General features: G+C 51.7%; 1 protein-coding gene across 4 annotated transcripts in view; it reads right to left on the bottom strand.

Annotated features, from left to right (window-relative positions):
* Positions 1-396: 396 nt before the first annotated feature.
* Positions 397-26,162, bottom strand: part of PCDH1 (protocadherin 1) — a 129,544-nt gene continuing 103,778 nt past the window's right edge. For 3 of the 4 annotated variants that reach the window (XM_073356192.2, XM_073356193.2, XM_073356194.2), the window contains exon 5: positions 397-3,859. In XM_073356192.2, the coding sequence (XP_073212293.2) occupies positions 3,474-3,859 (386 nt within the window). In that variant the 3' untranslated portion in view covers positions 397-3,473. Of the gene's footprint in view, positions 3,860-13,080; positions 13,125-26,162 lie in introns of all 4 variants that reach the window. The other variant, XM_073356195.2, reaches the window with a different exon arrangement.

The following is a 26,162-nucleotide window of genomic DNA, read 5'->3' as shown; positions in this document are numbered from 1 at the left end:
GTGCAGTGTTAAATACAGTGAACCCCCCTCCCTCCCTAAGGGGCATCTGTAACCCCCCACCCCCCTTCACTGTGCTTGTCTAGACCGGAGCCTGTGGGGAGCCTTCCCTCCCCCATGTGCAGAGGCTTTATCCTTCTGGCTTATCTTTGTGCAAATGAGCTTCTCCCTGCCAGCACCAGCACCCTCTCCCCATGGCAAATCCCCCGCACCACCTCCACCCTCATGCTGGGGCTGACCCCAGAACCCCTCCCCCAATGGCCAATCCCAGCACCGTCTCCACTCTCATCCTGGGGCTGATCCCAGAACCCCTCCCCCCATGGCCAATCCCAGCACCGTCTCCACCCTCATCCTGGGGCTGATCCCAGAACCCCTCCCCCCTTGGCTGATCCCTAGCACCACCTCCACCCTCACCCTGGGACTGATCCCAGAACCGCTCCCACCCTTGGGTGATCCCAGCACCACCTCCACCCCTACCCCTGGGCCAATCCCCAGCACCACCTACACACTCACCCTGGGCCAATCCCAGCACCACCTCATCCCTCACATGTGGGCTGATCCCAGCACCACCTCTGCCCTCCCTGCTGAGGCAGATTCCCCCCTCAGTCCCAAACCAAAGGGTCTGAGAAGCACAGATGGCCGTGTATGCAGGCTGAGTGAGCTGCTGTGCTGCCTTAGGCAGCTCCTGAACCAAACCAAAGGGCTGTGAGCCTCAGGGTTCCCTGAGTGACCCAAGCAGCGAGTAGGGGAGCCATCCTGCAGACCAGGCCATGGGGAGAGCCAGGGCCCACTCTTTCCCTCTTGGAAGCAGTGCCCCTCATCTGTGTCGGTCATATAGCTCTCCTGGGGAGCCTGCCCCAGAGGGATGCTGCCCCAGACCCGAGCCTGGGTGTGGGGAGCGAGCATCTGAGCTGGCAGAGGAATCAAGGATCCTGGCCTAGATGGCCAAATTGCACGTTCTGCCCAGTTAGGCCCTGAAACTAGAACTACAATAAAAACATATTCAGGAAAGTGACGTGCTCAGGCAGCCAGGCCAGGGGGAACACGGGCCCCACAGCACTGCCAGCAGAGCAGAACAGGTATGCCTGGACGGACACCCACCTGGAGGTGATGTCCACCACAGAGACCCACTGGACCAGTGCCCTCCAAGCAGGGGAGCTGTGACAGGAGAGGTGGGAAGGGGGGGTCCTGACTCCCTGAAGCGACACCTCTAGATGTATGAACTGTGGTGGCACAGTCCCCCATCACATCACCTGGGAGAGGGTGACACAAGAACAGGGAGCTGGGGGAGCGGGCAGGGTAGGGCAGGGCAGCTAGGAGCCTCAGTCTCTGCGGCCCTTCCGCAGGCCTTGTCAGTTCTATGCCTTTTCGGCCTTGAGCTCCTTGGGCAGACCTGGTTCAGCTTGTGTCCATCAGGCCACACAGCCCTGAGGAAGCTACGCCATGAAGTTGGCCATATCCCATCACCACTGCCAGAGCAAAGGGTCGGGAGCTACTCAGCAAGGGACTGAACACCAGGAGGCAAGGGAGGGCAAGTGCCATTGCCCCGAACCTCCCGAGACTCACTGCAGGAATTGCAGGCCTCTGGGCCTGATGGGATGGAGCTGCAAATCCCTCTCCCTGCAGGAAGCACCCAGTGTTGAACAAGTCCTGCCTAGCCACCCACAGGCACGAGAGAGGAAAGGCTGCCCTGCCAGGAGACACAAAATGTTCCCACCCCCTCCCCCTATGTTCAAAGGCCAAGCATGGACCAAAGATAGGAAAGGGGATGTTATCCTGAAGCTGCCATTGGCCTCACTGCCCAAGGAAGAGCTGAGTGATGAAGAGTGCTGAGGAGATAGGAAGGGAAGAACAATGGGGCATCTCACCCCCCTTCTAGCACCCCTACTGGATGAGGAGAGGAAAGGAGGTACCCTAGAGAGAATGAGGCATGACTTACCCTCACCTTGCTCCAGGCGGGACAGCCCAAGTGTCTGGAGCAGGGGGTCAGGCCAGAGCTGGAACAATTGAGAATGGGACAGAAACCAAGTCACCAAAACAGCTCCAAGGCCTCCAAGAGAGTTCAAGCAGAGCCAGCAGAAGCTCCTGTGTCCCACCAGGGCCACCCCTTTGATCCATGCCCTGCTCGGGCTGGCCAAGCCACAGGCCATTCCTATGAGCACCTGTTCAAGCTGACGGCACCCATCCTTCCTCTCTACCCTGCACAGTGTCTCCCTGGGTTTGGTACCCTGTGAAGGGGAGCTCAGATGCTGCTGGCACCTGGCACGGCATTAGGGTGCCACCCCAGGGAGACTGGATGACCTTTGACACTGGAAGAGGATACTGGAGCCCTTGAGAGTGGCTCTGTGGCCTAAGGGCAGCGGGACTCCAGCTTGCAGGGGCCAGTGGCCCCTGGTGTGACCCTGAGACAAAGCTCCTCCTCACAAAGGCAAATGGTGGCTTACAGGCGGACAGGTCAAAGGTCAAGTTCATGGCACAGATGGCCCCATGGGAGTTCCCTGCACTACAGCAGGTGCAAGGGGAGGGGTGAGGCCCAATGACCTGTGCCTCCCTTCCCTCCAGCAGAGCTAGAGCCAAGGACATCTACAGCCAGAGATATAGTTATCAAACCGGTGCTCCCCAGGCCTCCTCCTGGCTCTTTCAGCTTTGCCATCCGCTGGCACACCCGAAAGGGACCCCTCAGCATAGGCCCTCATCTCTGGTACTGAGCAGTCCCTGGACACCCTGCAGCCCATGGGCACAGTGACAGCATTTGGCAAGCGGGCCAGGATGTAAAACCAGAAAGCCTCCAGCCGCACTGACAGGCCCCTGCCCCTCTCCTCCCATTCCCAGCTGTTTGAGGAACCAATCACATCTCTATTTACAATATGGAACAGGAGTGTGGACTGGAAGCTGTGCTCCCCTGTGCTCTTCCATGCACCAAACCATTCAACGCTGGAACTTGCTCCCTGTGGTTTGTTTTGTTGAAATGTCTTTTGTTTCAAGGACAATAAAAGTTTCAATCAGGCAGGATTTGAATGTCATTCCTAAGATTCATATTTACAGGAGTCTACAGTAAAGCAACAGGCAGCTTGCTCCCTGTGCATGGAGACACCCTCTATCCTGTGCCCCAGGAACTCCACCAGCTCTGCATGGACCTTTGGTACCTAAGCCCTTCACCCCAGCCGTGTCCTCTGCACTCGGAGCCTGCCCAGCCCTCCCTGACACAGCAGTTCAGAGACGCACCCTCAAGTGCTTGGAAATTCCTTAGGTTTCACACACACACCCCCTGCCCGAAGACAATGAGTTAAAAAGGCCCTCCTGTCCCTTGCCCTGCCCTGTGTCCTCAGAGGCCAGTTGGGGCATCTCACCCGAAGGGGGGTGGAAACTGGGAACGACCTGGAGAACCGGCTGCAGGAGCGATAAAGCATTAAAGTTTCAAATGTTCCTCTGGAAACTGGCCTCAAGTGTCTGCTCCCCACCCCTTGGGCCCAGCCTCACAGGTAGATCTCCCTCTTAGCGGTTTGAGACGAGGGGGTGGTGGCTGGCTGGAAGTCCGAGGTCTGGGTGAGAGGAATTTCCTCCATAGGGGAGTCCTTGCAGGGCTCATGGCTACAGTTGGAGAAGGCACTGTATGTGGGGAGCAGGCGGAGGTTGGCCATTTTGGTGCTGCGCTCTTCCGAGAGTCTGGGGCTGCCATTCCCAACTTGCTCTTGACTCCCCCGTTCTTGGTAAGGCACAAAAGTGGAGAGTTTCAGGGCATTCTTGGGCCTGTGGTTCGGGGAGGACTGGCCAGGCATCCAGCAGGTGTCAGAGTGGCCGAACTCCGTGCATTCCCGGGTGCAGGTCCCAGTCATGGCAACATCAGGCAGAGGCCGGAGATCTGTGGAGAAGGGAAGTAAGAACGGCGTTAACCCTATGTGCACAAGCCCCACAACATGGGAGCACTGCTGGATCTGGATCCTAGGGCACCGCTCAGGCCTGACACCCCCTGCCCCCCCTCCCCCCCCCCCCCCCAGCGCTAAGCACATGGCACTTTGGGGGACATTTCGCTGACAGGCTTCCTGTCGTGGCCTCTCCACTGGTGGCAGGGGCAAAAGGGACTCTAGAAGGTAATGTCCCATCTCTGTCATCCCGTCCCAGGCCAGAGAGGACTCCAGTACTTCTGGAAGCTCACTGCCATGAGGCCCTGGGGAAGGCTGAACAATCACAGTTAGCACGAGCACCGGGAGGCTGGCATGGGCCACGTGTCACAAATTGCCCTGTTCCTGGGAGGCAGAGGAACCCTATGGCGCAGCCTGGCCCAAGGCCATAAAAAGGCATGGCAGAGCTGGGCCTAAAACCCGGGACTCGTGATTCCAGCCCCCATCTTCAAACTCACTGCTGCAGCAGCCCTGGGGCCGGGGCCCTTTCAGGCTCAGCACAGGCCCTGTTGCAAGTGTGGCCCTTACACCCAGGCAGACACAGCCATTGACCCAGCGCATCTGGCATTTACCTGCCCCCATGCTGCTACAGGGAATTCCCCAATCGACAGTGATGATATCGCAGAACGCCAGGAGGGAGATGAAAATAGCACACCAAAGGAGAGAAAAACTAGGTCACCAGCTACCACCCAACTCCAGGCACAGCCAGGCATTGTTGGGTACCAGCCATTCCTCCCCGGGCACAGTCAGGCATCCGTGGGGACCAGCCACTCCCTCGACACAGGCACCAGCCAGGAATCACTGGGCACCAGCCACTCCCCACCCTGGGCACATCCAGGCGTACCTGGATATCAGGGCAAAGCCTGGTATACCTGAGTACCAACACACCCGCAACAAAGACAGACATCCCTCGGGCCACCCCCTGCCCCACTCTGAGGCAAAGTCAGACATGTTTTCATGTTCTCTCCACAGGTACTAATGCGGAGCGTGGACTAGATGATACATCTGAGGGAAGGGAACAGAAGGAGACTCTGCCGACTGGAAGGCATGAGATACACTGTCCTAGGGATGGGGGTTCCACGACTACCACTACCAAGAGAAGGAGGCGGGTGGTGGTGGTCGGGGACTCTCTCCTCAGGGGGACTGAGTCATCTATCTGCCGCCCCGACCGGGAAAACCAAGAAGTCTGCTGCTTGCCAGGAGCTAGGACTCACGATGTGATGGAGAGACTGCCGAGACTCATCAAGCCCTCGGATCGCTACCCCTCCTTGCTTCTCCACGTGGGCACCAATGATACTGCCAAGAATTACCTTGAGCGGATCACTGCAGACTATGTGGCTCTGGGAAGAAGGATAAAGGATTTTGAGGCGCAAGTGGTCTTCTCGTCCATCCTCCCCGTGGAAGGAAAAGGTCTGGGTAGAGACCGTCGAATCGTGGAAGTCAACGAATGGCTACGCAGGTGGTGTCGGAGAGAAGGCTTTGGATTCTTTGACCATGGGATGGTGTTCCAAGAAGGAGGAGTGCTAGGCAGAGACGGGCTCCACCTAACGAAGAGTGGGAAGAGCATCTACGCAAGCAGGCTGGCTAACCTAGTGAGGAGGGCTTTAAACTAGGTTCACCGGGGGAAGGAGACCAAAGCCCTGAGGTAAGTGGGGATGTGGAATACCGGGAGGAAGCACGAGCAGGAGCGCGCGAGAGGGCAGGGCTCCTGCCTCATACTGAGAAAGAGGGACGATCAGCGAGTTATCTCAAGTGCCTATACACAAATGCAAGAAGCCTGGGAAACAAGCAGGGAGAACTGGAAGTCCTGGCACAGTCAAGGAATTATGATGTGATTGGAATAACAGAGACTTGATGGGATAACTCACATGACTGGAGTACTGTCATGGATAGATATAAACTGTTCAGGAAGGACAGGCAGGGCAGAAAAGGTAGGGGAGTTGCAATGTATGTAAGGGAGCAGTATGACTGCTCAGAGCTTAAGTATGAAACTGCAGAAAAACCTGAGTGTTTCTGGATTAAGTTTAGAAGTGTGAGCAAAAAGGGTGATGTCGTGGTGGGAGTCTGCTATAGACCACCGGACTAGGGGGACGAGGTGGACGAGGCTTTCTTCCGGCAACTCACAGAAGTTACTAGATCGCAGGCCCTGGTTCTCATGGGAGACTTCAATCACCCTGATATCTGCTGGGAGAGCAATACAGCGGTGCACAGACAATCCAGGAAGTTTTTGGAAAGTGTAGGGGACAATTTCCTGGTGCAAGTGCTGGAGGAACTAACTAGGGGCAGAGCTCTTCTTGACCTGCTGCTCACAAACCAGGAAGAATAAGCAGAGGAAGCTAAAGTGGATGGGAACCTCGGAGGCAGTGACCATGAGATGGTCGAGTTCAGGATCCTGACACAGGGAAGAAAGGAGAGCAGCAGAATACAGACCCTGCACTTCAGAAAAGCAGACTTTGACTCCCTCAGGGAACTGATGGGCAGGATCCCCTGGGAGAATAACATGAGGGGGAAAGGAGTCCAGGAGTGCTGGCTGTATTTTAAAGAATCTTTATTGAGGTTACAGGGACAAACCATCCCAATGTGTCGAAAGAATAGTAAATATGGCAGGCGACCAGCTTGGCTTAACAGTGAAATCCTTGCTGATCTTAAACACAAAAAAGAAGCTTACAAGAAGTGGAAGATTGGACAAATGACCAGGGAAGAGTATAAAAATATTGCTCGGGCATGCAGGAGTGAAATCAGGAAGGCCAAATCACACCTGGAGATGCAGCTAGAAAGAGATGTTAAGAGTAACAAGAAGGGTTTCTTCAGGTATGTTAGCAACAAGAAGAAAGTCAAGGAAAAGTGTGGGACCCTTACTGAATGGGTGAGGCAACCTAGTGACAGAGGATGTGGAAAAAGCTAATGTACTCAATGTCTTTTTTGCCTCTGTCTTCACATACAAGGTCAGCTCCCAGACTATGGCAGTGAGCAGCACAGCATGGGGAGGAGGTGACCAGCCCTCTGTGGAGAAAGAAGTGGTTCGGGACTATTTAGAAAAGCTGGATGAGCACAAGTCCATGGGGCCGGATGCGCTGCATCTGAGAGTGCTAAAGGAGTTGGTGGATGTGATTGCAGAGCCATTGGCCATTATCTTTGAAAACTCATGGCGATCGGGGGAAGTCCCGGACGACTGGAAAAATTTTTATTTTTTTTTATGACGAGATAACTGGCTCTGTGGATGAGGGGAAAGCGGTGGATGTGTTGTTCCTTGACTCTAGCAAAGCTTTTGACACGGTCTCCCACAGTATTCTTGCCAGCAAGTTAAAGAAGTATGGGCTGGATGAATGGACTATAAGGTGGATAGAAAGTTGGCTAGATTGTCGGGTTCAGTGGGCAGTGTTCAATGGCTCCATGCCTAGTTGGCAGCTGGTATCAAGTGGAGTGTCCCAAGAGTCGGTCCTCGGGCCGGTTTTGTTCAATATCTGATCAATATTTGATCTGGAGGATGGCGTGGATTGCACCCTCAGCAAGTTTGCAGATGACACTAAACTGGGAGGAGAGGTAGATACGCTGGAGGGTAGGGATAGGGTCTAGACTCTAGAGTAACCTAGACAAATTGGAGGATTGGGCCAAAAGAAATCTGATGAGGTTCAACAAGAACAAGTGCAGAGTCCTGCACTTAGGATGGAAGAATCCCATGCACCGCTACAGACCAGGGACCGAATGGCTAGGCAGCAGTTCTGCAGAAAAGGACCTACGGGTTACAGTGGATGAGAAGCTGGATATGAGTCAACAGTGTGCCCTTGTTGCCAAGAAAGCCAATGGCATTTTGGGATATATATATAGGGGCATTGCCAGCAGATTGATGGATGTGATCGTTCCCCTCTATTTGACATTAGTGAGGCCTCATCTGGAGTACTGTGTCCAGTTTTGGGCCCCACACTACAAGAAGGATGTGGAAAAATTGGAAAGAGTCCAGCGGAGGGCAACAGAAATGATTAGGGGACTGGAACACATGACTTATGAGGAAAGGCTGAGGTTACTGGGATTGTTTAGTCTGTGGAAGAGAAGAATGAGGGGGGATTTGATAGCTGCTTTCAACTACCTGAAAGGGGGTTCCAAAGAGGATGGATCTAGACTGTTCTCAGTAGTAGCTGATGATAGAACGAGGAGTAATGGTCTCAAGTTGCAGTGGGGGAGGTTTAGGTTGGATATTAGGAAAAACTTTTTCACTAGGAGGGTGGTGAAGCACTGGAATGCGTTACCTAGGGAGGTGGTGGAATCTCCTTCCTTAGATATTTTTAAGGTCAGGCTTGACAAAGCCTTGGCTGGGATGATTTAGCTGGTGTTGGTCCTGCTTTGAGCAGGGGGTTGGACTAGATGACCTTCTGAGGTCTCTTCCAACCCTGATATTCTATGATTCTACGATCTCTGGGCACCAGGCACTCCCTCATATTGGGCACAACTAGGCATCTCTGGGAACCATCCACTTTCTCTGCTGAGGCACAGCCAGCCACCCCTGGGCACAGGTCACTCCCCTATTTCAGGCACAGCCAGGCATCGTTGGGCACCAGTCATTCCTCTGCACCAGGCACAAGCAGGCTGTACCAAGTACCAACTGCTCTTCTGCCCTTGGGACAGCCAAGTAATTGGAGTACCAGTCACAAAAATCCCCCCACCCCGCTCACCACTCTCCCAAATGGACACACACATACCAGGGCCTCCTTGCTCTACACACAGAACACCCCCCTCCAGAGCACCCACCTTGAGAGATCCAGCCAGGTGCTGGGACCCAAGGGAGGCTGCTTTGGCCTCTTTTATTTTTGTGCTGCAGGGATCACACAATACTACACACACTACTACCTTCTACCTCTCTGTCACTCTCACCCACAGACACTATACCACACACGTGATACCCGGCTCTCTCTCTCTCACACACACACACTGCCACAAACACTATTCTCTTCTGCCTCTGTCACCCTCCCCGCCACACACTATACCACACAGAGAACACCAACTCTCTCTCCCACACACACAGATACACACAATGCCCCCCACACTACTCCCTTCTGCCTCTCTGTCACCCTCACCCACAATACCACATACGCAACATCCTCTCTCTCTCACACACACACATCCACACAGTGCCCCACACACACACACACTACTCCTTTCTGCCTCTCTGTCACCCTCAGCCACAAACACACTATATCTCGCACGCAACACCCCTGTCTCTCTCTCTCTGTCTCTCTCTCACACACACACATACACACAGTGACACACTACTACTTTCTGCCTCTCTGTCGCTCACACCCACACACACAATATACCACACACGCAACACCCTCTCTCTCACACACATACACACACACAATGCCATACACACTACTCCCTTCTGCCTCTCTTTCACCTCACCTACACACACCATACCACGCATGCAACACCCTGTCTCTCTCACACACACAATACCACACACACTACTCTCTTCTGCCTCTCTGTCACCCTCATCCACACACACTATACCACATACACAACACCCCACCCTTTCTCACACACACACAGTGCTACACACTACTCCTGTCTGCCTCTCTGTCACTCACCCCCCACACTATACCACACTCACAACACCCCCCCCTCTCTCTCACACACACACGTAATGCCATACACACTACTCCCTTCTGCCTCTCTGTCACCCTCACCACCAACACATTATACCACAAATGCAAGCTCCCCCACACACACATACACAGTGTCACACACGCTACTCCCTTCTGCCTCTCTGTCACCCTCAGCCACACACAGTATACCATGCATGCAACACCCCCCCTCTCTCTCACACAAACACACACACACACAATGCCACACACACTACTCCCTTCTGCCTCTGTCACAGACAATACCACACCACCCCTTTTTCACACACACCATACCCGCAGCACCCCTCTTTCACACACACATACACACAATACCACATGCACCAAACCACCACACACTATGCCACACACACAACACCCCCTCTCTCTCACATATACACAAACACACAATACCACACACACTACTCTTCTGCATCTGTCATCCTCACCCACACACACTATACCATGAATGCAACACCCCTCTCTCTCTCACACACATACATACACACAATGCCAGATACACTGTTCTCTTCTGCCTCTGTCACCCTCACCCCCACACACTATACCACACACACAACACCCCCCCATGCACACACCTACACACAATGCCACACACACTATTCTCTTCTGCCTCTGTCACCCTCCCCACCACACACTATACCACACATAGAACACCCCTCTCTCTCTCACATACACACACATAAACACAATGCCAAACACACTACTCCTTTCTGCCCCGTCATCATCACCCATAAACACAAAATCATGCATTCAACACTCCCGCCTCACACACACACACACACACACACGCACAATGCCTCACACACTACACCCTTCTGCCTATGTCGCCCTCACCCCCACACACTATAGCACACATTCAACACCCCTCTCTCTCTCTCTCACACACACACACATATACACAATGCCACGCACTAGTCACTTCTGCCTCTTTGTCATCCTCACCCACACACACTATACCACACACGCAACACCCCTCTGTCTCTCACACACACACTACTCCCTTATGCCTATCTGTCACCCTCATCCCCACACAGTATACCACGCATACAACACCCCTCTCTCTCACACACATAAACACATGCACACAATGCCACGTACACTTCTCCCTTCTGCCTCTGTGTCACCCCCACCCAGAACACATTATACCACACACATTACACCTCCCTCTCTCTCTCTCTCTCACACACACACACTATGCCACATATACTACTCCTTTGCACACACAATACCACACACACTATATTCCTATGCACACAACATTCCTTTCTCACACACACACATTACATCCTCCACACATTATAACACACATAATACACCCCCACACTATACATCTCTCACATACACTGTGCTATTGAGAATACACCCACACACAGTATACCACAAACACACTCCACATACTCAACACCACACACAATACACCTCAAAACATGTGGGATTCCCCTCAATATGCTACATTGCAGACACACAATACTGTTCCAGAGAGACACAATATATCTACAATACTGCCACCACACACAAACTCATCACACATACACAATTTTTCCAACACGTAAATACATGACACAATGCTGGATATACACATCAAATACTCAGACACAATATCCACACATATACACAATGCTCTCCCCATCTCCTCCACAGACACCTTATACCCCCCCCCCCGCCACAGAAATACTTCATCACACAGATAACAGTATCCCCCCCACATCACCCTCCCCCAATACTCTGGTTCCCAAGGAAAACACTGTACTGTACAAACATGTGCACAGTGCTTCTCCACCCTGGAAACACCATCTCTCTCTCTCTCTCACACACACACACACACACACACACTACTCCCCCACAGAAACAGGCATACAATACCACAATTTGGGGGAGAAAAACCACCCAGCTGCCACATCGCCAGCCCAGAGCCTGGAGTGTGACACAGCATCAGACATTGCTGCTACCCACAGAGGGTCCCCATGTCACTCCCACTGTCATGAATATAGGGGGAAGGGTAGTAACCTTTGTGTATGATTGGCAGCTGTACTGGATTGCCTTTCCTGTAAAGGGTTAAGCAGTTCAAATAACCTACTTGGCACCTGACCAGAAGGACCAAAGAGGAAAGAAGATACTTTCAAATCTGGGCGGGGGAAGGATTGTTTTGTTATTCTGTGTGTTGTTCCCTCTCCGGAGGGAGAAGCCAAGCAGACACAATATCTCCTAAAACATATACCTGGAATAATCCATCTAAAACCACAGAAACCGTGAGTAGGGCAAGGAAATGCGTTATGTTATCTCTTGTTTTGGCTTGTGAATTTCCCTATGCTACAGAGGTAGTTTCATTCCTGTTTTTGTAACTGTGAAGCTGAGCCCAGAGGGGAATCCTCTGTGTTTTAAATCTTTTATTACCCTGTAAAGTTATCTTCCATCCTGATTTTGCAGGTGTTATTCTTTTACTTTTTTCTTTATAATAAAAGTTCTTCTTTTAAGAACCTGACTGATTTCTGTGTCCTAAAGACAAAGGGTCTGGTTGAGCTCACATTGCTAAGGCAACTGGTTGGTATTTTAGTCTCAAGCCTCCCCAGAAAAGGGAGTAAAGGGGCTTGGGGGGATATATTGGGAGGATAGAGATTCCAAGTGACCCTTCCCTGAATTTTTGTGTAAATCACTTGGTGGTGGCAGCAATATACCGTCCAAAGACAAGGAAAGGAATTTGTGCCTTGGAGAAGTTTTAACTTGAGCTGGTAGAATATAAGCTTAGGGGGTCTTTCATGTGGGACCCCACATCTGTACCCCAGAGTTCAGAGTGTGTGGGGGGAACCCTGACACCCATTGAAAATCCTTCCCAGTTCTACTGTGCCCCAATGCCCCTCTCCAATAGTTCCCTTCCATTGCCTGCTTCCCTGCCCACAGCTCTGAGCTCTTGGGCACAGTGACTCTTGAGTCTCCTTTGGCACTGGTTTCACACAAGGCAGACTTCCTACAAGTAAATACATAAGTTCACTAAGCCAGGTCCCTGCAGAGCCAGGGCTCAAAATCTGAGCTCAGTGAGTCAGGGGATTGGCGCCACGGATCAGGTGCTGGGGATCAGAGGTCAAGCCACACAGATTGGATGCTTGAGTCAGAGGTGAGAGCTATGGGGCTAGGAGCTGCAGGTCAGACAGAAGGGGTTGGCACTGGGAGTCAGAGTTAATGATCAACTGATGTTCTTGAAATTGTTGTTTTTCAAAAATAACCCATCAGCCACCACACTCTACACCTGCAGCTCCTGAAATAACTGTGTCACCCCCACTGGTTTCCGGCAGCTCCTGCAGTGACTGCCTCATCCCCATTGCTTCCCACCCGCTGCTCCGGCATCACCTGTGAGGTCCCCATAGTGCCCCCCACACCACTGGCTACTGCAGCGGCTATATCATGCCCACAGGTTCTCCCTCCCCCAGCTCCTGTATCGGTTATGTCACCCCCTGTGAGTCCCTCCCATGGGCAGGGAGGGTCCTCCCATGGCCCATCCCCTGGGGCACATTAGCTGCAACACCCTGGTGGAAGCCGTGCGGACATACCTCGGTTCAGAGCCCCATTCACAGCCTGTTCCGCTCAGGGGACTCTAATTAGGAGCAGAAAAAGGACGACAGGGTCACATCATTATACAGCCCCCAGTCTACACACTCCCCACAGGACCCTGCCAGCCCCTCCAGCCTGCATCAGCCCACCCCTGCATCTCTGCCTTGCACCTCTTTCCCCCAGGCTTCCTCTGATATCTGCTGTCTTTACCAGTGACTTGGGAGCCACTGGCCCCACCCTAGGCTCCACCAAACTATCTGGCCAACACTGCCCAATGAGGTCTTCCCCTAACCTACTCCTCCTAACCTGCTCCAGTTCCCCCAGACCTCCACTGGCCCCGGCTCAGCCTCTGCAGAACCCCAGCCAGTACCACCCACCTCCATCCTTCACTAGTCCCCTGTCTTTGCCAGCCCTTCCCCACCACTGACCATGCCAGCTCCCAGCCTCTGGATCTCTCTCCTTTCCCACCAGTTTTTCTTCACTCTCCACAACTCTGCTTTCTTTCTGCCACCCTCCATATACAGAGCCCTACCAAATTTACAGTCCATTTTAGTCAATTTCACAGTCATAGGATTTTAAAATTTGTAAATTTCATGATTTCAGCTATTTACATCTAAAATTTCATGGTGTTGTAATCATAGGGGTCCTGACACAAAAAGAAGTTGTGTGTGTGTGTGTGGGGGGGGGGGGTTTGCAAGATTATTATAGGGGGGGTTGCAGTACTACCACCCTTACTTCTGCACTCCTGCTGACGGTGGCGTTGTCATCAGAGCTGGGCAGCTGGAGAGCGGCGGCTGCTGGCAGAGAGCCCAGCCTTGAAGGCAGAGCCACTGCCAGCAGCAACACAGAAGTAAGGGTGGCACGGTATGGTATTGCCACCCTTACTTCTGCGCTGCTGTCTGCAGAGTTGGGCCCTCAGTCAGCAGCCGCCACTCTCTGGCCATCCAGCTCTGAAAGCAACGCAGAGGTAATGGTGGCAATACCAAGTCCCCTGTAAAATTCTTTATGACCCCCCTGCAACTCCCTTTTGGGTCAGGACCCCCAACTTGAGAAAGGCTGGCTTCTCCCATGAAATCTGTATAGTATAGGGTAAAAGCACTCACAAGACCAGATTTCACGGGCTGTGACTCATGTTTCATGGCCACGAATTTAGTAGGGCCCTATCCATATCCAACTCCATCACCAAGCAACTCCCTGCCCCAGAGCTTGGCACTGGAGTTAGATTAGGGCAGGGGACACCTGACTAGTAGAGCACAAAGACACAGGCACTCCCACATCAGACATGGACATGCCCACTCACACTCATGGACGTGCCCAGTCACACACTCACAGATGTGCACAATCACACAAACATGCACAGTCACACGCTCACGCTCACATACACTCACACAGACATGCATACATACATGCATGGGCAAACGTGCTCTCACACACCTGGATGTGAACACTCACACACACAGACGGGCACAAATAAATGGACACATCACAGCGATGTCCATTTGCTCAGCTGCAAAATCAGGTGCTCACCCATGACAGGTGCTAATGACAAAAGGCTTGCACATGCCCACACGAAAACACCTGATTTGCCCATGCAGGCCCGAGGAGCTCAACTGCACTTAGGAGGGAGGGGAGTCAGTGTTGGTATGGGCCATGCTATTTCCAGGGGCTGTGCATCTGAGTGTGTCTGTGCATGGAAGGGAGTAAAAATTTGGGACTCAGTGAGGGCTACATGTGTTTGTGCAAAACCTTTTAGAAATCCCTATAAATGCCCAGAGAAATGGACAAGTAGTGCTTTCAGCATTGTGTAAGCTGGGGGGTCAGGCAAGCTGAGGGGGACTGCAGTGGGGGGGCATAAGGGAGCAGTAAGCAACGATAAGGGGGAGGGAAGCATGTAGGGCCAAGAAAATCAGGGGGTAGGATGGAGGGAAGAGGAGGCTGAGCCAATGACGGAGGGTGCAGGGAGAGATGAGTGGGACAATAGGAAAGTGCCTGGGGATAGGTAGTGAAAGGCAGGCAGCTGGCAGAGGGAGGGAGGCTGAGAGAGCTGGCATGGCAACATTATGGAGAGGGACAAGAAGTGGGGTGGGTAGCGGTGGTGAAGCACAGCAGGGGAGTACATTGGGGAGAGTCAACAGAGTGTTGCGAAGGGGTGCACGGGTGAGCATGGCAAGGTGCTGTGCATGTGCAGAAGGGACGGGGTAGGGCAGTGGGGCAGGGAGCATGGCAAGGAGGGAAGGGATTGAAGAGTAGGGTAAGGAGGGATGGGGGAAATGAGGTGGGAGTATGGGAGAACATGGTGCAGCAGCAAGGGACGATAACTGTGGCATGGGAGGGACAATGGACCGCGGTGGAGTGGGTGAGCACAGAAGAGTGTGGGAGAGCAAAGAGGAATGGCAGTGTGGTGGGCTGGGAGTGTGCAGAGAGGGAAATGGGGGGGTATGGCAGGGTGGGAAGGGGCAGGGAAGCACAGCAGTGGAGGCAGCATTGGGGGAACACAATGAGATGTGGGATTCACATATTTTAAGAGCAGGAGGGACCAACAGTTCATCCAGTCTGACCTGCTGTGTAGCCCAAGCCAGAGAACTTCAACCATTCATTCCTGTACTGGGCGCAGTAACTTGTGTTTGACTAAAGCATCTTCCAGAGAGGCAGTCAGCTGGATATGAAGACATCAAGAGCTAGAGAATACACCAGTTCCCTTGGCAGTTTGTTCCCAGGGTTAATCACCTTCATAGCTAAGATGATATGCCTTATTTCTAATGTGAAAGTCTTGCTTCAGTTTCCAGCCATTGGCTCTTGCACTCTTTCTCTGCTAGAAATATTTTCATCCCATGAAAGCACTTACACAGTGAAATTATAGCCTGTAAGTCTTCTTTTTGAAGCGCACAGATTAAGCTCCATCAGCGTCTCACTCCAGCATCTTCTCCAGCCCTTGCTGTGTGAAAGCACAGCTGGGACTATTTCTAACATGCCTCCCCTTAGGGCAGAGAACAGTACAGTGATTCCCGGAACAGCCACCCAAACACTGCACTACACTTCAAAAATGTGCCTTGGTGTTGATTCCCTCAGAAAGGGCTCTTACGAAAATGATGAACACTCAGGTTCCTGCTTCCCTGGGCACCGCACCTCAACAGCAATGAACCTTCGAGGTATCACTTCCCTACAGCCCTGCTCCCCTGGGCAACACACCCCTATGGCAATAAACCTTTGTGGTGTAACTTCTATACTGCCCTGCTCCCCTGCGCACTGCACCCCTATGGCAATGAGTATTTGCGGTATCACTTCCCTGCAGCACTGCACCTCTGGGAAACACACCCCAATGGCAATGAACTTTCATGGCATCAATTCCCTACCACTCTGCTAGACTGGGCACTGCGCAATGAACCGTTGCGGTATCACTTCCCCATTGGCCTGCTCCCCTGGGAACCACAACCCTATGGAAATAAATTTTTGCTGTACCACTTCCATACGGTCCTGCACCCCTGGTTACAGCACCTATGGCAATGAACCATCACTTCCCTAGCGCCCTGATCCCTTTGGCAACAAACCCCTGTGGCAATAAACCTTGGTGGCATCACTTTAGAATCTGCTAAACATACTGCTCCCCTGCATACTATGGCAATGAAACTTTGCAGTATCACTTCTATACTGTCCTGCTCCCCTGCACCCCGAGGACAAAGAAACTTTGCAGCATCACTTCCTTAGCACCCTGCTCCCCTGCGCACCGCACACCTATGGCAATGAATCTTCGGGGGAACACTTCTCTACTGCCGTACTGTCATGGGCACTGCACCCCTAGGCAATGAACCTTTGCGGTATCACTTAACCTAACACCCTGCTCTCCTGGGCACCGCACCCCTATGGAAATGAACCTTCACAGGAATACTTCCCTACTGCCCTGCTTCAGTAGGCACAGCATAGCTATGGCAATGAACCACGACATCAATTCCCTATGTCCCAGCTCCCCTGGGCACCGCACCCCTATGGAAATGAACTTTGGGGGCATCACTTCCCTTCACAGAATCATTGTATCATAGAATATCAGGGTTGGAAGGGACCTCAGGAAGTCATCTAGTCCAACCCCCTGCTCAAAGCAGGACCAATCCCCAACTAAATCATCCCAGTCAGGGCTTTGTCAAGCCTGACCTTAAAAACTTCAAAGGAAGGAGATTCCACCACCTCCCTAGGTAATGCATTCCAATGCTTCCCCACCCTCCTAGTGAAAAAGTTTTTCCTAATATCCAACCTAAACCTCCCCCACTGCAACTTGAGACCATTACTCCTCATTCTGTCATCTGCTACCACTGAGAACAGTCTAGCTCCATCCTCTTTGGAACCCCCTTTCAGGTAGTTGAAAGCAGCTATCAAATCCCCCCTCATTCTTCTCTTCCGCAGACTAAACAATCTCAGTTCCCTCAGCCTCTCCTCATAAGTCATGTGTTCCAGTCCCCATATCATTTTTGTTGCCCTCCGCTGGACTTTGTCCAATTTTTTCACATCCTTCTTGTAGTGTGGGGCCCAAACCTGGACACACTACTCCAGATGAGGCCTCACCAATGTTGAATAGAGGGGAACAATCACGTCCCTCAATCTGCTGGCAATGCCCCTACTTATACAGCCCAAAATGCCATTGGCCTTCTTGGCAAAAAGGGCACACTGTTGACTCATATCCAGCTTCTCGTCCACTGTAACCCCTAGGTCCTTTTCTGCAGAACTGCTGCCTAGCCATTCGGTCCCTAGTCTGTAGCGGTGCATGGGATTCTTTCCTCCTAAGTGCAGGACTCTGCACTTGTTCTTGTTGAACCTCATCAGATTTCTTTTGGCCCAATCCTCCAATTTGTCTAGGTCCCTCTGTATCCTATCCCTACCCTCCAGCGTATCTACCTCTCCTCCGAGTTTAATGTCATCTGCAAACTTGCTGAGGGTGCAATCCACGCCATCCTCCAGATCATTAATGAAGATATTGAACAAAACCGGCCCGAGGACCGACTCTTGGAGCACTCCACTTGACACCGGCTGCCAACTAGACATGGAGCCATTGATCACTACCCGTTGAGCCCGACAATATCGCCAGCTTTCTATCCACCTTATAGTTTATTCATCCAGCCCATTCTTCTTTAACTTGTTGGCAAGAATACTGTGGGAGACTGTGTCAAAAGCTTTGCTAAAGTCAAGGAACAACACGTCCACTGCTTTCCCCTCATCCACAGAGCCAGTTATCTCGTCATATAAGGCAATTAGATTAGTCAGGCATGACTTGCCCTTGGTGAATCCATGCTTACTGTTCCTGATCACTTTCCTTTCCTCTAAGTGCTTCAGAATTGATTCCTTGAGGACCTGCTTCATGATTTTTCCAGGGACTGAGGTGAGGCTGACTGGCCTATAGTTCCCAGGATCCTCCTTCTTTCCTTTTTTAAAGATGGACACAACATTAGCCTTTTTCTAGTCGTCCGGGACTTCCCCCGATCGCATTGTGTTTTCAAAGATAATGGCCAATGGCTCTGCAATCACATCCACCAACTCCTTTAGCACTCTCGGATGCAGAGCATCCAGCCCCATGGACTTGTGCTCGTCCAGCTTTTCTAAATAGCCCTGAACCACTTCTTACTCCACAGAGGGCTGGTCACCTCCTCCCCATGCTGTGCTGCCCAGTGCAGTAGTCTGGGAGCTGACCTTGTTCGTGAAGACAGAGGCAAAAAAAGCATTAAGTACATTAGCTTTTTCCACATCCTCTGTCACTGGGTTGCCTCCCTCATTCAGTAAGGGGCCCACACTTTCCTTGACTTTCTTCTTGTTGCTAACATACCTGAAGAAACCCGTCTTGTTACTCTTAACATCTCTTGCTAGCTGCATCTCCAGGTGTGATTTGGCCTTCCTGATTTCACTCCTGCATGCCCGAGCAATATTTTTATACTCTTCCCTGGTCATTTGTCCAATCTTCCACTTCTTGTAAGCTTCTTTTTTGTGTTTAAGATCAGTAAGGATTTCACTGTTAAGCCATGCTGGTCGCCTACCATATTTACTATTCTTTCTACACATCCCTTCCACCCTACTCTCCTGGGCACCGCACCCTAATGCCAATGAACCTTCGCAGCATCACTTCCCTACCACCCTGCTCCCCTGGGCAACGCACCCCTATGGCAATGAACTATCATGGTACCAATTCCCTACGGCCCTGCTCCCCGGGCTCCACACCCTATGGAAATAAACCTTCGTGGCATCACTTCCCTACCACCCTGCTCACCTGGACATCACACTCCTATGGCAATGAACTTTCGCGGTGTCACTTCTCTACTGCCCTGATCCCTGGGCATCTCAGCCCTATGGCAATGAACGACAGCATCACTTCCCTACTACCCTGCGTGTCACTGGGCAATACACTCCTATGGCAATGACCTTTGTGGCTTCACTTCCCTACCACTCTGCTGCCATGGGTGCCGCACCCCTATGGCAATGAACCACGGCATCGCATCCCTACTGCCTGGTTCCACTGTGCACTACAACCGTACGACAATGAACCTTCACGGCATCACTTCCTAACAGCCCTGCTCCCTTGGACACTGCACCACTATGATAATGAAAATTCACGGAATAACTTCCCTACCACTCTGCTGCCCTCGGCACCTCACCCCTATGGCAAAGAACCTTTGCAGCATCACCTCCCTACAGCCTGGCTCCCCTGGGCAAAACACCGCAAAGACAATGAACTTTTGCAGCATCGTGTCCCCACCACTCTGCTCCACTGGTCACTGTACCCCAATGGCAATGAAACTTGATGGCATCACTTCCCTGCAGTCCTGCTCCACTGGGACGGCACCACTCTGAAACCCCTATGGCAATGAACCACGGCATCGCTTCCCTGCAGCCCTGCTCCCCTGTGCATCACACCCCTGTGGCAATGAACAACAGCATCACTTTCCTACTGCCCTGCATCATTGGGTGCCATACCCCTATGGCAGGGGTTCTCAAATTGGGGTCAGGACCCCTCAGGGGGTCACGAGGTTATTACATTGGGGGGGTCGCAAGCTGTCAGCCTCCACCCCAAACCCTGCTTTTCCTCCAGCATTTATAATGGTGTTAAATATATAAAAATGTGTTTTTAATTTATAAGGCGCGGTCACACTCAGAGGCTTGCTGTGTGAAAGGAGTCACCAGTACAAAAGTTTGAGAACTACTGCCCTATGTTAATGAACCATGGCATCAAGTCCCTACCGCCCTGTTTCAATGCGCACCGGAAACGTACGGCAATGAAACTTTGCGGCATCACTTCCATACCACCCTGTTCCCCTTGACAGCGCACCCCTATGGCAATGAACATTCATAAAAACACTTCCCTACTGCCCTGCAGCCCTGGGCACCAACCCCTATGGAAATGGACCATGGCATCATGTCCTTACAGCCCTGTTCTACTGCGTACCACACCCCTATAGCAATGAACCATTGCGGTATCTCTTCCCTACTGCCCTGGGCACGGCACCTCTATGGCAAAGAACCTTGGCGGCATTACTTCCTTACAGCCTGGCTCATCTGGGCAAAACACCGCTAAGGCAATGAACTTTCATAGTATCACTTCCCTACCGCCCTGCTCCACTGAGCACAGGATCCCTATGGCAATGAACCACGGCATCACTTCCCTGCAGTTCTGCTTTCCTGGGCACCACACCACTATGGAAATGAATCTTCATGGCATCATTTCCCTACTACCCTGCTTCCCTGGACACCACACCACTATGGCAAAGAACCATGATATCATGTCCCTACCACCCTGTTCCACTGTGCACCGCAACCATACGACAATGAACCTTAGCAGTATCGCTTCCCTACTGCCCTGCTTCCCTGGACACTGCACCCCTATGGCAATGAACCTTCGCAGCATCACTTCCATACCACTCTGCTGCACTGGGCACCGCACCCCTATGGCAATGAACCACGGCATCACTTCCCTACAGACCGGCTTCCCTGGGCACCGCACTGCTATGGAAATGAACCTTCGCGGTTTCACCTCCCTACCACCGTGCTATCTGGGCACCTTATCCCTATGGGAATGAACCACAATATCATGTCCCTACTGCCCTGTTCCACTGTGCACCACAAAAGTACAGCAATGAACCTTTGCGGCATCTGTTCCCTACTGCCCTGCTCGCCTGGTCACCACACCCATATGGCAATGAACATTAGCGGAATCACTTCCCTACCGCCCTGCTGCCCTGGGCACCTCACCCCTTTGACAAAGAACCATGGGATCACATCCGCACCGCCCTGTTTCACTGCACACTGCACCCATATGGCAATGAACCATCGCGGTATCTCTTCCCTACCACCCTCCTCCCCTGCACACCGCACTACTACTGCAATGAACATACGTGGCATCACTTCCCTACCTCCCAGCTGCTCTGGGCACCTCACTCCTATGGCAATGAACCACGGCATGACGACTCTACGGCCCTGTTCCACTGCACACCAGAACTGTACGGCAATGAACCTTCATGGCATCAACTCCTTACCGCCCTGCTCCACTGGGCATCGCACCCCTATGGCAATGAACCACGGCATCGCATCCCTACTGCCCTGTTCCGCTGTGCACTACAACCGTACGGCAATGAACCTTCACGGCATCACTTCCTAACGGTCTTGCTCCCTTGGACACTGCACCATTATGATAATGAAAATTCACGGAATAACTTCCCTACCATGCTGCTGCCCTCGGCACCTCACCCCTAAGGCAAAGAACCTTTGCAGCATCACCTCCCTACAGCCTGGCTCTCCTGGGCAAAACACTGCTAAGGCAATGAACTTTTGCAGCATCGTGTCCCCACCACTCTGCTCCACTGGTCACCGTACCCCAATGGCATCATTTCCCTGCAGCTCTGCTCCACTGGGAAGGCACCCATATGGCAATGAACCACGGCATCACTTCCATGCAGCCCTGCTCCCCTGAGCATCACACCCCTGTGGCAATGAACATTTGCAGAATCAATTCCCTACTGCCCTGCTGCCCTGGACGCCTTACCCCATGGCAATGAACAACAGCATCACTTTCCTACTGCCCTGCATCATTGGGTGCCATACCCCTATGGCAGGGGTTCTCAAATTGGGGTTGGGACCCCTCAGGGGGGTCGCGAGGTTATTACATTGGGGGGGGGTCGCAAGCTGTCAGCCTCCACCCCAAACCCTGCTTTTCCTCCAGCATTTATAATGGTGTTAAATATATAAAAATTATTTTTTAATTTATAAGGGGGGGGTCGCATTCAGAGACTTGCTATGTGAAAGGGGTCACCATTACAAAAGTTTGAGAACTACTGCCCTATGGTAATAAACCGCGGCATCAAGTCACTACCACCCTGTTTCAATCTGCACCGGAAACGTATGGCAATGAATCTTCATGGTATCACTTCCACACCATCCTGTTCCCCTAGACAGCGCACCCCTATGGCAATGAACATTCACAAAAACACTTCCCTACTGCCCTGCAGCCCTGGGCACCAACCCCTATGGCAATGGACCATGGCATCATGTCCTTACAGCCCTGTTCTACTGCGTACCACACCCCTATAGCAATGAACCATTGCGGTATCTCTTCCCTACTGCCCTGGGCACGGCACCTCTATGGCAAAGAACCTTGGCGGCATTACTTCCTTACAGCCTGGCTCATCTGGGCAAAACACCGCTAAGGCAATGAACTTTCATGGTATCACTTCCCTACCGCCCTGCTCCACTGAGCACAGGATCCCTATGGCAATGAACCACGGCATCACTTCCCTGCAGTTCTGCTTTCCTGGGCACCACACCACTATGGAAATGAATCTTCGTGGCATCATTTCCCTACTACCCTGCTTCCCTGGACACCACACCTCTATGGCAAAGAACCACAATATCATGTCCCTACCGCTCTGTTCCACTGTGCACCGCAACCATACGCAATGAACCTTAGCAGTATCACTTTCCTACTGCCCTGCTTCCCTGAACACTGCACCCCTATGGCAATAAACCTTCGCGGCATCACTTCCCTATCTCCCTGCTGCACTGGGCACTGCATCCCTATGTCAATGAACCTTCGCGGCATCACTTCCCTACTGACCTGCTCCCCTGTGCACTGTATCCCTATGGCTACGAACCCTGGCAGCATCATTTCCCCAATGCCCTGCTTCCCTGTGCACCATATCCCAATGACAACGAACCTTTGCAGCATCACTTCCCTATCGCCCTGCTACCCCGGGCATTGCACCTCTATGGCTATGAACCTTCGTATCATCACTTCCCTACAGCTCTGCTCCCCTGGGCACCTCTCTGCTACAGTGCTACTTCCCCCTAACAGGTTTCAGAGTAGCAGCCGTGTTAGTCTGTATCCACAAAAAGAACAGGAGTACTTGTGGCACCTTAGAGACTAATACATTTATTTGAGCATAAGCTTTCATGGGTACAGCCCACTTCATAGGCATGCATCCGCAGTATTCCCCCTGGGCACCCTTCCCTCATATTGCATCTCACATGAGATGTGGCTGCTCTGTATTGGATCCCTCTGGGTACTGTTCCTGGGTACTGACAACACCACCACACCCCTTCTCTCTGGAGGCAGTTGTGAGTGGGCCACGTACAGATCCCAATAGTCCTAAGTACCCTCCTTTGAATTCCCAGGGCGAGAGTGCTGAGCAGCCTGGCCCTCCCAGTTCAGCATGCCAGACCTCCTCAAAAGCAAGGCTCAGCAGGCGCTTGGCTTGGCAGAAGCTTAATAGCTCTCACCCAAACTGCCCTTTGAACTGACTTTTTTGAAGGATTGGCCATGCTGTGGGTTCCCACTCATGTACCCCCCCACCCCACCCCGTCCACCCAGATCTGGATATTAGACCATCCAGACAGCAGCCTGTTCTCCCAACCCACAACCTCACCCAGCAGACAGCCTTGGGCACAGCATCTGCCTTACACTGCCAAAGGGCACACAGAGGTTCCTGGCTTAGGGAAGGAGCGGCCAGCAATGCAGCCTCCCTGAGCTCCCCATACCAGCTTTGTTAAGATCTCTGCCTTCCTATCACTGCACATGGACACAGGCCAGAGAGCTTTGCCTCCCGCACAGCATAGCATCAATTTCACTTTTCATCCCTTGAGGCAGGCTGCTGGAATGGTGCTTACTTCCACAAGAGGAAGCAATGAATTGGAGCAGATCACTGTGGAGAGAGATCCTAGAGATCGAGGATCTGCAGAGTAAGGGATGAAAACACATACACACAGAGAGTTCCCTGGGCCCCACATCAGTCCCTATAGCACTCAGACTGACAGCTTCTGGGATCCTACCCCATCCCTCCAACATTCCAATAGACAGTTTCCGAGCCCCAACAGTATATCCCCAACACCCAGACAGTTTCTCCTGAGCACCAACACCATCCCTCCAACACCCAGACAGCTTCTGAGCCCCAGCATCATCACAGCAAAACCCAGGTAGACAGCTACAGGGATCCAATACTGACCCTGTGACTCCAACAAAGGTGGCTCCTGGGTCCCAACATGATATTTACAAAATCGGACAGCTGGCACACAAGACCCAATACCTGTTCCTAAACACTCATACAGATGGCTCCCTAAACCCAACATTGTCCATACACAGAAATGGCTCCCTGGAGCCAACATTGACCTCCTACAACACCCAGACGGACAGTTCCAAAAATCTAACACCATCCCTACGATATCTTCACAGAAGGATCCTCAGAACTAGTGCTGACCACCACAACAAAAGGACAGATGTCTCACAAGTCCCAACAACATACACACAGCTCCCCAGGACCAACACTCATCCCTACAACACCTGGACAGATGGCTCCCCTGGCACTAAACAATGGCACCTAAATCACACATATGGACAACTCTCTCTGGAATTAACCACTTCTACTAAATCCGGACAGTGGGCGCCAGAAACCAAACAATGGCCCTAGAACATACCAGAATAACTCCTACAAAACCAAGGCATCTATTTTCCCAAACCCCATCTAAACACGCCACCACCAAGACAGGGGGCTGTCCCAGACCAAACATTGGCTCCTATCATACCTAGATAGACAAGTTCCAGAGAGCAGCACCAATCCTCACAGCACTCAAACAGCTGACTCCTCAGACTCTGCCAAAGCCGTCACAGCACCCAGACACAAGACTATTGTTATTGACAAACAATAACCTTTTCAAACCCCAGACAGCTCCCAGACTCCACACTGGTCCCAACAACACCCAGATGGATAGTTATTCAAGACCATATTCAAGCCTCTACAACAGGCACATTAGATTTTAAGGTTTTGGTACTGGAGGCATTTCTTCCTTTGTGTTTATACAGAGCCTAGAATAATGGGCTTCCATTCCTGATCAGGATCTTTATGCACCATCATAATAAACACAACAATAATTACATTTTAAAAATTATGTTAAAGAATATTATGAAGGTTACAAAGTCAAGCACTCAAAAGTTAGGAAATGTCAGAATTAGGGTTGTCCATGCAAGCTTAATTCATCTCCCTTGCATGTATTATGATGCAGTCTTTAATTACATAATCCCATACCATTTTTTTCACAGAACCCCTGCCTCATTCAGTGCACTAGATGGACGATGCTCTGTAGTCTGTAGGAGTCCCACCACATTTGGTGCAGAAGCTATAAGGTGTGTAGCAAGTGAGGCAGGGGATTGCAAGAAGTTCCTACTCGAAAGCATAGAAGTGCTAGAGTTTCTCAATTAAATGGCAGAATGCATTTTTATCATGGGCAAAACAACATATTTCCCCTAGCTTCATTCTCTGAAATGACTGAACTGGTTTTGCTGAAACTTTCCCAAAATATTCAGCCCAAGGTAGATGCTGATCAGGGAATATTTAAGCCTTAACAGTTAAAAGTTTACAAAAAGAAAAGGAGTACTTGTGGCACCTTAGAGACTAACCAATTTATTTGAGCATGAGCTTTGCATCCGATGAAGTGAGCTGTAGCTCACGAAAGCTCATGCTCAAATAAATTGGTTAGTCTCTAAGGTGCCACAAGTACTCCTTTTCTTTTTGTGAATACAGACTAACATGGCTGTTACTCTGAAACCAGTTAAAAGTTTGACAAAGTT

This window comes from Lepidochelys kempii, chromosome 8, assembly GCF_965140285.1.
Source record: "Lepidochelys kempii isolate rLepKem1 chromosome 8, rLepKem1.hap1, whole genome shotgun sequence".
NCBI classification, from domain to species: domain Eukaryota; kingdom Metazoa; phylum Chordata; order Testudines; family Cheloniidae; genus Lepidochelys; species Lepidochelys kempii.
The sequence above is the reverse complement of the archived record's forward strand: the minus strand, read 5'-3'. Positions and strand labels throughout refer to the sequence as shown.